At 57.8% G+C, this 11187-nt stretch overlaps 1 protein-coding gene across 1 annotated transcript; it reads left to right on the top strand.

Moving 5' to 3' along the window:
* The first annotated feature begins 330 nt into the window (after window positions 1-330).
* CNKSR1 (connector enhancer of kinase suppressor of Ras 1) lies at window positions 331-10693 on the top strand. The gene is made up of 21 exons (XM_079932180.1): window positions 331-440; window positions 3283-3440; window positions 3543-3724; window positions 4303-4387; window positions 4811-4852; window positions 4932-5036; window positions 5767-5826; window positions 5939-6007; window positions 6290-6391; window positions 6478-6548; window positions 6640-6716; window positions 6860-6966; window positions 7045-7075; window positions 7489-7661; window positions 8516-8589; window positions 8753-8824; window positions 9092-9165; window positions 9314-9375; window positions 9457-9556; window positions 9648-9829; window positions 10116-10693. Exons 1-21 carry the CDS (start codon window positions 389-391, stop codon window positions 10368-10370), a joined length of 2133 nt encoding a protein of 710 aa, XP_079788306.1. The 5' UTR covers window positions 331-388; the 3' UTR covers window positions 10371-10693.
* The last annotated feature ends 494 nt before the right edge of the window (window positions 10694-11187 follow it).

The raw sequence follows: 11187 nt of genomic DNA on the forward strand, positions 1-11187 counted from the left end.
TTTGCTGCCGTGCTCACTGCTCACTTTTTGGCCCCTTTTTGAGGAGCCTTGAAGGTCAGGGTCGCACCCTGCCATTTGAGGCCAGTTTTGGGCAGCGATCCCAGGCCAGCTCTGAGGTCCCCTGGGTCACACATCAGTGGCACCACCCCCAGGTCTGGCAGCCCAGCTGCCCTAGGATGCCTGAAGGGCAGGGCAGGAGGTGGACAGGCAGTAGGCCAATGGCTGTCACAGCACCTCACCTAGCCAGCTTTGTGGGCCCAGGTATGCTAGTGGCTCCGCCCCCAGCCCAGCCCAGCCTCTCCCCAGGTCAGAGCTCTGGGAGCGGAAATTCCTGCGCGGGCGAGACGGAGCACGGAGCGGGTGCGGATCCGAGAAGCCGAGCTTGGCCATGGAGCCAGTAGCGACCTGGACCCCCGGGAAGGTGGCGGCTTGGCTGAGAGGTGGGTGGGGCTGGGGCAGTGTCGGGCTTGAGGGGCACTGGGACGGGGAGAGGAAAAGGACAAAGGACGTGCCGAGTCTGTCAGTTGGTTAGTCAGTCAACAAGTATTTACAGAGTGTCTGCCGTGAACCTGGCAGAAGGATAATGGACGTGACCCGGGGGGGGGGCCCCCCCGAGGACCCAGAGGAGGTCTCCCATCCCCCCAGAAGCCCAAGAAGCCTCCAGGGTGGCAATGGGGAGGCAGTGGTTGTGTAAGGAACACAGACGGTGTCTCCCCAGCTGCCCGCCCCCACTGTATCTCCTTCATCTTCCCTCTGCCCCAGGGCGCAGTGGGCTCTTATTAAACGTATTTTTCAGAAGCCGAAAACTACACACTGAGCCAGGAAGTGATTTGCGGAGGCTTTGGAATAGGGCCGGTGGGGTGTCTTTTCCCTTCCCCCCCACCCCGAAGCTCCCAGTGAGAGCGGAAGCCCCGGCCTGACTGGAAGGGTCAGCACAGCCCCTCCCTAGGCCTCCAGGAGGGATGAGCCCAGTTGGGTGGGAAAGGTCCCAGACTGTCAGCCAACTCAGAGAAGTGAAGACCTTCTGACCTGCAGCTGGGAGCCGGGAGGTGAGTCAGGACACTCCTCCTACAGGGAGGAGCCAGAGTGGAGGGGGCTGCCGGAGTCCACTGAGGGCAGGCTCAGGGTGACCAGCCCCGGTGAAAGCAGGGATGCAGCGCTGGCATCAGACTCCCAGACTGAGTTCCAGGCCCAGCCCCTCCACTCACCAGTTCTGTGAGCACAAGTCTCAGTTTCCCTATCCATCAAATGGGAAAGGCAACTCTGATCTCATGAAGTGAACCAAATAAGACAATCAGGTTGAGGGCCTGGCACGTGCAGTTCCACATCAGGGTCTGTTGGGAGGGAGGCAGCGCAGCACATTTGCTGTGTGCACAGGGAGGTGCTCGAGGGCCCAGAGCCACGGAGCCACAGGTTCACGAACTCCTAGTCAAGTGCTCTTAATGTCACACAGGGAATGAGGGAGAGCTATTGATCACAAAAGACCCTGGCTTGGAATGGCAGGGGTTCCTTCAAAGAGTGAGAAAGCTAACTGTTAACCTCTATTTGTATGTTTTCCCACCTGTGGAATGAGGGTAACAGTATCTCTGCTTTCTAGATTCGGTGAGGATTAAATGTGTTAATATGTATAAAGCCCTTAAATTTTTCCTAACACATAGTAAGCATTCACTAGATATTTTTCTTACTTGTGAGTGTCTACCTTGTAAGAGGCCTGGGCTGGAATGAGAGATGAACACTTGTTTAAGGCCCAGTCCTGGCAGAGCTCGTGATCAAGTAGGAGAGCTTAGTGCTTTGATGCAGGGGTTTGTGGAGGTGCAAGGGGCAGTGAGAGCAGCAGAGGACCCCAACCCAGCCTGGGGAGTTGTGGAAGGCTTCCTGGAAGGAGTAAGATGGAAAAGGACGTGAAGGAGCTGGAAGAGCACTCCAGGCAGAAGGAAGAGCACATCTGAGGACCCTGAGGCAAGACAGCATTCCAAGAGCTGCAGGGAGTTAGTGCTCTGGATCTGAAGTGTTGAGTTTGAGGGGCTGTGCGCCAAGAGATGACTGTAGAGGCAGGTGGTGGCCAGATCATACAGGGCCTTGGGGATCACGGTAAAGAGTCTGGCGATAATAATACGGGGGCTGTTACTGTCTACCATGAACCAAGGCAGCTGGCCAAGTGCTTGACATGTGTCGTGTCATTTAATACACATGATTAGAAGGTAGGCGTTTTTATTTTCCCCATTTTATAGGTGGGGAAACTGAGGCACGGAGTAACTAAGTAATTAAGCTCAGTCGCTGTCACTCAGGTCTCCCTGCCTCCAAAGCCCCATCAAGCATGACTTCAGCAGCATCAGAACACCGGGAGGATTTGTTAATGCAAATTGCTGGGCCCTGCCCCTGAGTTCTGATTCAGCAGATGTGAGAATTCGTTTGTTTTTGTTTTTTTGGCCATGCCGTGTGGCTTGCGGGATTTTCGTTCCCCGACCAGGGATTGAGCCTTGAGCCGGGGCCATGGCAGTGAAAGCCCAGAATCCTAACCATAGTCACCATGCTGTACATTACATCCCCCAAACTGACATAAATAGAAGTTTGTACCTTTGGACCACCTTCATCCATTTCCCCTACCCCCTCCTACCCTGCCTCTGGCAATCATCAATCTGTTCTCTGTGTCTATGAATTTGGGTGTTTGGGATTCCACATGTAAGTGAGATAATACAGTATTTGTCTTTCTCTGATTTATTTCTCTTAGCATAATGCCCTCAAGGTCCATCCATGTTGCTGCAAATGGCAAGATTTCCTTCTTTATGCCTGAATAATATTCCCGTGTGTGTGTGTGCGTGTGTGTGTGTGTGTGTGTGTGTGTGTGTGTGTGTGGCATCTTCTTTATCCATTCATCTGTCAGTGGGCACTTAGGTTGTTTCCATGTTTTGGCTATTTCTCTTTTTTTTTCTTTTTGGCCATGCCACACGGCTTGAGGGATCTTAGTTCTCCGACCAGGAATTGAACCCGGGCCACAGCTGTGAAAACACTGAGTCCTAACCACTGGACCACCAAGGATTTCCCAGAATTTGTATTTCTAACAAGTTTTCCAGTGAGGCTGCGGCTGCTGGTCTGGGGACCATCCTTTGAGAACCACTGCCCTATATGACCCTACTTCTCAACTCAGTAGGCTTATTTGTGAAATGGGCAGGGCAGAACACTGCCTGGGTCTCAGGGTCATTAGGAGAAGGACTTTTGCACTGACCAGAAAGGCCTTGACACCCCCTGGCTCCCCCATGCTGACCCTCGTTCTTCCACCAGGCCTCGATGATTCCCTGGAGGACTATCACTTTGAGGACTGGGAGCTGCCTGGCAAGTACCTGCTCCAGCTCTGCCCCCGAAGCCTGGAAGCGCTAACTGTGTGGCCTCTGGGCCACCAGGAGCTCATCCTGGAAGGGGTGGAACAGCTCCGGGCCCTGGTGAGTGAATGGCGGCCACACTGGCTGCAGCTTCCACCCACCTTGGGGTGCTGATGGGGGGCTGGCCGCTGCCAGGAATTAACCTGCCCTTCTGTGGTACAGAGCTCCGGGCTACAGTCAGAGAACCTGCAGAGCCTGACAGAGGGGCTGCTGGAGGGGATCCGGGTATTCCAGAGCTTAGTCCAAGGTCGCCTGGGGGGCTGTGCTGAGCCTCCTGCAGATGTCCTCAGCGCGGCCATGGAGCTGGTGCATGAGGCCCGTTCCCTCCTCTTCTGGCTCAACAGGTACTTCGGTCTCCTCCTAGGGTCTGAGTAACTGGTGAGGGGACCCTTCTCATCCTTGGCTTCCTCTGGGACCTGGGAGAGAAAAATAGAGCTTTGCTCTTATTCAGATGTAGTGGAACTGGGCAAAGAGGTTAATTGGTCTGTGTAGGGGCCCTGGGTTGCCTGGGTTCCCACCCCACCTCCTGCTTGTAATCATGACAGTCACATCAACAGCATTATATAAAGAGCTCTCTACCCCCTTCACTGGCCGCTGCTTGTCCCATAGGTCCCAGCTCTAATGTCACCTCCTCAGGGAAGCCTTTCCTGTTACACACTCTCAGAGCTCCCTACACTTCACAGCAGTAGAAGTTAAATCATTATTGATGTAATTATATGTTTAATGTCTGTCTCCCCAGTGCCTAGAACAGGGCCTGGCATTTATTAGGCACTTGACTAAGGCCTTTAGATGTATCAGTCATCTCCTTTACCCCAAATCAAAACCCATCAGAGTCTCAGATGTGTAGCCGGTGCAGGGTGGTTCAGTGGCTTGACTGTTAAGCTCAGTTCCCTAACCACTGCTCCATCCTTCCCTCTGCCAGGTACCTCTTCTCCCACTTAAATGACTTCTCATCCTGCCAGGAGATTGGGGAATTGTGCGGGGAGCTGGGCCAGGCCTTGCAGGAGGTAGGAGAACCAGAGGCCAGGCTTGGCCCAGGCTGTAGAGACCAAGTCAGGCTAGAGCTTTTTATAACTTGTGAATCAGCACAGGATCAGGTGTGAGAGCCGGAAGAGGCGAGGGCAGAAAGAGAGGAGGCCCGGCCACTGGGTAGGGGGTGATGGGGGCGTGGGAGCTCCTAGCTGGTGAGGGCAGCACAGGAAGTCTGATTCTCAGGAGGGGGTGAAGCAGGGGAGGGCGTGTGTGGTGACTTCTGGGGGCCTGGCGTCAGGGGGATGAGACCTTGGGGCGAAAGCTCTAAGGCCATGTAGTTCTGGGAAGGGGGCCAGGGTACGGGACGCCGGGAGGGACTGCAGGAAATCCCCCTGCCCTCAGGTGAAGGCAGTGCGCCCTGCTCAGGGCAGGCCCCTGCTCTCTCACTCTGCTTCCAGGACTGTCCAGCGGCTGAGAAGGAGAGCAAAGTCTTGAGGATTGTGAGTCTGGGGGGTGAGTGGGGTGTGGGGATGGGGTGGGACGGGGCTCAGGCTAGACATCCTGCTCTCCATCCGCCAGAGCAGCCACGTGGCCGGGATCTGCCACAACATCCTGAGCTGCAGCCCAGAGGAGCTGCTGGAGCAGAAGGCCGTGCTACAGCACGTGCCGCTGGACGATCCTTCGGTGAGCCCTGACCCCTCAACTCTCACCCCTGACCCCTCGGCAGCCTTGTCTGGGCCCTGAAATCTGGTTCTAGGATCCTATACTGAACCAGAATCCTATACTGTCACAGCTGGAAGGCCCTGTTTTTTTCTTTTTTTGGCCAAACCGCGTGGCATGTGGGATCTTAGTTCCCCCACCAGGGATCAAACTTGCGCCCCCTGCAGTGCAAGCATGGAATCTTAACCACTGGACTTCCAGGGAATTTTTGTACAGATGTTAAAGGCCCAGGGGACTTCCCTGGGGTCTCACCGTCATTCAGCCCCTTCTCCGGTCCTGAGGGGCTGCAGCTGGTGTGGTCTCAGGTGACACATCCCAGCCCTGGGACACGGACCTAGGGGAGAGGGGAGAGGACATGAACTTTTTTGCTTTAATCTTTGACCAGTTGGGAAAACCAGAGGCCCCAGCCCTGCCTTGTCCCCCTCCTGTCCCTGAGGTATGAGATTCTTCAGGAAAGTTGCTGAGCATCTCATACCTCAGAAGTCTGCAACCTGCTCCCCTCAGCCCTTAGGGGAGGAAGAGGCAGAGCCCAGAGAGGTGCAGTGGTGAGCCCAAAGTCACATGACAAGTCGAGCGGTGCCAAGCTGAGGCCAGCTCTCTCCCCCATTCCACTCACCTGTGAGTCCTGGTGCCTAGCAGGCGTCCTGGTCCGGCGGTCCCCACACCCTTAGTGACTGCAGCCTCTGCCCTGCAGGGCCTGGAGATCTACACCACCAGCAACTGCCTGCACTTTGTGTCTCGAGTGGGCACCCAGGTGAGGCTCCTATACCCTTCTCAGGCGCCCACCCCTGTGGCCCTCCAACCTGCCAGCCAAGCCTGCTTCCAGCCCCATGAGGGTGCACTCTCTGAATCCCACCCCCCACCAGGTCCCCACTGATTCCCGGCTGCAGATCCTGCCTGGAGACGAGATTGTCCAGATCAATGAGCAAGTGGTGGTGAGGGGAGGGGAGGAGCGTGGTGGGAGGAAGGGGGTCCTGAGTAGAACTCAGGTTAGTGGGTGGAGAGGTTCCCTTGGGGAGACCAGGGCTGTGGGAGCTGCCTTCCGTGAAGCCAACCAGCTCACATAGGTCAGAGGGGCTCGTGGAGGCTTCCTGGAGGAGGACAAGGTGAGGCTGAGGGAGTGCTCCGAGGCCGAGGGCTGTCGGGTTGCCTCAGAGCCTCCTGCCCAGTTCAGTCCCGCCCAGCATCCCTGCCCTGCCCTCTGCCCTGTCCCCCAGGTGGGCTGGCCCCATAAAAACGTGGTGAGGGAGCTGCTCCGGGAGCCAGACGGGGTCAGCTTAGTGCTGAAGAAGGTCCCAGTGCCGGAGACACCCTCACAGGTACCTGCCGCCCACCCCTGCCCCCAGTCTGCTTTCAGACCCCTGTCTGTCGCCAGCTCCATCACCTGTTTCTGATTATTCCTCAGACCCCTCCTCAGGCCCCAGGCCCCCCACGTCCAGTGAGCCCATCGCTGGCTTCGGCCCTGCCGTCTCCCAGGTGACAGGCTCGGGCCCCGGGTAGGTCTTGGCCCCAGGTAGGTCTTGGCAGGTGGGCCATGGCTCACCTCATCTCTCCCTGATCTCTCCAGGGCCCCATCGGAAGATGTCTTCACCTCCGACCTGACTTCAAACCCAAGTCCAGGACCCAGCCCTGCTGCCTGGACAGGTAATTTCAAAGCCCCACCAGTCAGCAGATGCCCTGGACAAGGCATGTGGGCTGCCTGACCCTGGACTCTTACACCCCCACCCTACCACTGGGCCCGGTTCTGAGCTCAGGGACACTCCCTCTCTCTCCTCCCTCCCTGACAGCCTCGACCTCCCTTGACCCGGAGCCCCTGCCTAGCCCCCATGCACCCTCAGCCACACTCCTAGCTGGGGTGGCAGATGCTCCAGAGCCCCCAGAACACCCTGACAAGGTAAGCTCTGGGGCTTAGCAAGGAGGGGTCTGTGGCTTTGTACCCATATGCTTCTCTAACCTCCTGTGGTCCTTTCAGAGTCCTGTCCCTGGCCGCAAGAAATCAAAAGGTATGAAATGCACCTGACGGGGTGCCCTGCAAGTCTTTACAGTGCTGGGCAAGCTCTTACAAGTCTTTACAGTGCTGGGCAAGACCCGCCCCCGCTACCAACACACACTTCACACACAGCCTCTCCTAGAAACAGCTCTGTTTCTGGGGTCAGACAGACCTATGCTCCCAGCCTGGGCCTCTCGCCAGCTCTGTGACTTTGGACAAATAAGCTTGTCCTCTGATCTTCAGCTTCCCTGTCTCTAAAATGGGAAGAGTCATCCCCACCTCAGAAGTGACACGTGTCACATTCTGAGCCCAGAGCACGGGTTCAGAAATATCAGCTGGGGGTGCTCGTGGGGGGCAAGGGAGCAGGTTGGGGGTCCGGGACACCCCGCCAGCCCCTCACTGACCAGCCGCGCTGTGCTGCTGCAGGCGTGGCGACGCAGCTGAGCCGCCGGCGGGTGTCCTGCCGGGAACTGGGCCGGCCTGACTGTGACGGCTGGCTCCTGCTGCGCAAGGTGCCCGGGGGCTTCATGGGCCCGCGCTGGCGCCGCTGCTGGTTTGTGCTCAAGGGACACACGCTCTACTGGTACCGCCAGCCCCAGGTGAGACCCCATACACACACAGGTAAGCAAGTGAGTCACCTCAGGGCCTCGGCTCTTGTCCCTCCTCCACGGTCCACTCCCATCTGTGGTCGCAGGTGTGCCCCAGTGTTCCTATGTGTAAAACGGGGACAGTCTTCAGAGAGAACTGAGCTGATGTGTGTATAAAAGCGGTCTGGAAAAGGTATCACAGGCTGGGTAGAATCTCTTTGATTCCACCCGCCTTTCCTTCCTCTTCTGTTAATCTGTTCATCCTAGCTATGGGCCGTTCAAGCAATTGTTTATTCATTCAACTAACATTCAAGGTGCCTACTGTACACCAGCTCTGGGCTGGGCCCTGGGACACAGGGAAGAATTGGACCATTACCGTTACTCAGGCCGGTGGGGAGAGGGATGAATACACACTCAGGGACAATATGGGAACACATACTATGATGGCAGAAGAGCCAGGGGTGGGTGGGAACCCAGCAAAGGTGGCTAGTCCACCTGAAGAGTGGTGAAGGCTTCCTGAAAAATCAATGCCTGAGGGTTAGTCGGATGGAAAGGAAAAAGAAGGCCAGGCAGGGAAAGGAGCAAAGCAGCTTTGTCTGTGCCTGTGATGGAGCAAATGCAGGAGGGGGCTCCTCTTCCTTGACTGTTTCTCTGGATATCTTTGGCTCCCCTTGCCAGGCTCAGAGGCACCCCTTGGTCACACCTCCTGACCCCAGCCCAGCTTCCTGCCCTGAGCTCTGGGCACTGAGAGATGAGCGGTTAGAGACCCCAGGAAATGCCCTCTCCCCTCCCCCACCCTCAGGAGCCTGACTGGGCCTTGAGGGTATTGGGGCTTCAAGCTGACCCTCACACTGTGATCTCCCCAGGATGAGAAGGCTGAGGGCCTCATCAATGTCTCCAACTACAGTTTGGAAAGTGGACAAGATCAGAAGAAAAAATAGTTAAGTCCTGAGGTGTGACAGGCTGGGGGTGGGGAGAGAAAGGGAGAGGTAGGTGACAGGAGGGGTGGGTGGGGGCGGCAGGTAGCTGGGATGCCCCGTCCAGCCTCTCTGTGTTCTGGATGGGCACCCCCAGGTGAGTGAGGCCCCTCTGCTCCCTGGCAGTGTGTTCCAGCTCACCCATAACGTGTACAAACCCTTCATCTTCGCTGCTGATACCCTGACGGACCTGAGCATGTGAGTGCCACCCCCTTCACCTCCACAGCTTGCATGGGCATGCCCGGGGGTCTGGGCTCAGGAGCCTGGATTCAGAGCCCAGCTCTCTGACAGGGCTCATCAAGACACTCACTCCTCTAAGCCACAGTTTCATCTTCTCTAAAATGGACTAGTAAGAATTCCTATCTCTCAGAGTTGCTCTGAGGATTAAATTAGAAGATGATACAGGCGAAAGCCTCGGGCGTACAGTAAGTGGAAACTCCCTGAGACCCATTTGCCCCTCCACAGGTGGGTGCGCCATCTCATAACCTGCATTTCCAAGTACCGGTCTCCAGGCCGTGCCCCCTTGCCCCGAGAGGAAGGTGGGTGCCTCACAGGGCTGGGTCTCTCCCTGAGCCTCTGCCTTCCCTGGGATGGGGGCTGGGAGCTCAATTCCCCCGAGCCCACCTCCTGGCCTGCCCAAACCCTGTGAAGCTGAGTGGGTTCCCCAGCCACTCTTGTCCACCCCAGACTGCTACAGTGAGACGGAAGCAGAAGACCCCGACGATGAGGCTGGATCCTGCTCAGCCTCGGTGAGTGGGAGCTGGCGCGGGGTGAAGAGCAGGGCGTGGAACTCAGACTGATACCCTTCTCTCCTTCCACCCTGCCCCCAGCCCAGCCCGGCCCAAGCTGGGAGTTCCCTCCACGGAGACACATCACCTGTGGCCGCCCTCACGCAGGGCAGCCCACGGACCTCCTTCGGCTCTCCGACAGGTGCCAAGCCAAGCCGGGGGGGCGGGGGTGCTGGGAGCCGAGATGGAGGGCTGGGGGCAGGCACACGCTCACCCTGCTTCCCCTCCCACAGACAGCAGCGAAGGGGCCCTGGAAGGAATGGTACGGGGGCTGAGGCTGGGTGGCGTGTCCTTCCTGGGCAGGCCGCAGCCCCTCACTCACGAGCAATGGCGGAGCTCTTTCATGCGGCGCAACCGAGACCCCCAGCTGAATGAGCGAGCGCACCGCATGCGGGCGCTGCAGAGCACGCTCAAGGTCGGCGGGCGCAGGGCACCATTAGGGGCTGGGCTCGGGGGCGGGCACAGGGCACCATTAAGGGCTGGGCTCGGGGCTTTCGGCTCGGTTCCTGGCCCTCAGCCCTGGGCTCTGCCGTGGACTGGGCTGAGTTCTAGGTTCCTGGAACCAGGCTCTCGATTTGAGGGTGGGGGCCGGACCGGGCCAGGTGCTGGGTTCTAGGCCACTGGACTCCAGAGCTAGCTCTGGACTCAGGCTCTGCTCGCTCCCCGGGTGATCATGGCCCTAACCCCTACACCTCTTCCAGGCAAAGCTGCAGGAGCTGCAGGCCCTGGAGGAGGTGCTAGGCGACCCCAAGCTCACTGGGGAGAAATTCCGCAGGTGGAAGGAGCAGAACCAGGAGCTCTACTCAGAGGGCCTGGGGGCCTGCGGAGTGGAGCGGGCTGAGGGCAGCTCCCAAGTCCCGAACTCTGACTCCAGGGAACCGTCTTCCCACCCCCCACCCTCTCAGCCTGAGGAGCACTCCTGCCTCTGCCCCCTGACCCCAGAGAGTGACCTCTGACCTCCTGACTTCTAACTGGCCAGTACCCTAGTTCCTGACCTCTGGCCTTGAGGACCACCTCTGACACATCTAGGACAGAGCATCCCTGCATTCTGTTCCAGTTTGGAAGTAGTGCTTGTCCATGGTTCTGTCCCAAGCTGACTGCCTCTGCCTGAGCTGCTGCCATTTCTGCTCCTCCCTCCCCTGGAGTGGGGTGAAGTGAAGTGAGCTTTGTGCCAAGGAAGGAGCAAGAGGCGGGCCGAAAGAACTCTCTCCTACCCTGTGCTCTGTGGGGTCACAGACCTGCCCCCTCCGCCCCGCAGCACTTCGTTTGCCAAGCCATTCTGTATGCGCGTTCTTCACTTTACCCAGGAGATGCTTTTCAACTAAATAAAGTCAGTTTCTTTAACAGAAATCTACATGTGCCTTTGACTTCTGTATTAGAATCTGGAATCTGTTTCCCGGAGGGGACTGGGATGAAAGCTGTCAGAGGGGGGGTGAGTGCTTTTGGTAACTAGCCCACTGTGTGGCCCACCAGCCTGGGCTCTGTACCTGAAGCCCCATGCCTTCCAGGGTGGTCGGGACTTCTACCCATGCCCATCTCTCCCCAGCCCTTCAGAGGCCGGAGTGCTCTCCTGCCCCATCTCCAGGGGCGAAAGGTGAAAAATAAGAGACCAGCCTTTCACTCTACAGCTGGAGAAACGTACCTTCCCTGGAAAGGCGGCCAGGGCTGCAGCCCTGGAGACTGGAGTGGTGGGATGGGGTAGCTGGTGGGCAGGGTTGCAGGCTGAGGTCTGCTAGGAGGAGGACCACAGAACGAAACACCTTTCTCCTCTTC

This window comes from Stenella coeruleoalba (genome assembly GCF_951394435.1).
Source record: "Stenella coeruleoalba genome assembly, chromosome: 1".
Taxonomy (NCBI): Eukaryota; Metazoa; Chordata; class Mammalia; order Artiodactyla; family Delphinidae; genus Stenella; species Stenella coeruleoalba.

What these genes read in the sequence shown, in the direction of transcription:
- CNKSR1 (XM_079932180.1), top strand. Translation starts at nt 389, where the DNA reads ATGGAGCCAGTAGCGACCTGGACCCCCGGGAAGGTGGCGGCTTGGCTG. An exon ending in TGTCTCGAGTGGGCACCCAG is followed by an intron (nt 5,827 to 5,938) that starts GTGAGGCTCCTA and finishes ACCCCCCACCAG; the next exon opens with GTCCCCACTGATTCCCGGCT. An exon ending in AGATCAATGAGCAAGTGGTG is followed by an intron (nt 6,008 to 6,289) that starts GTGAGGGGAGGG and finishes CCTGTCCCCCAG; the next exon opens with GTGGGCTGGCCCCATAAAAA.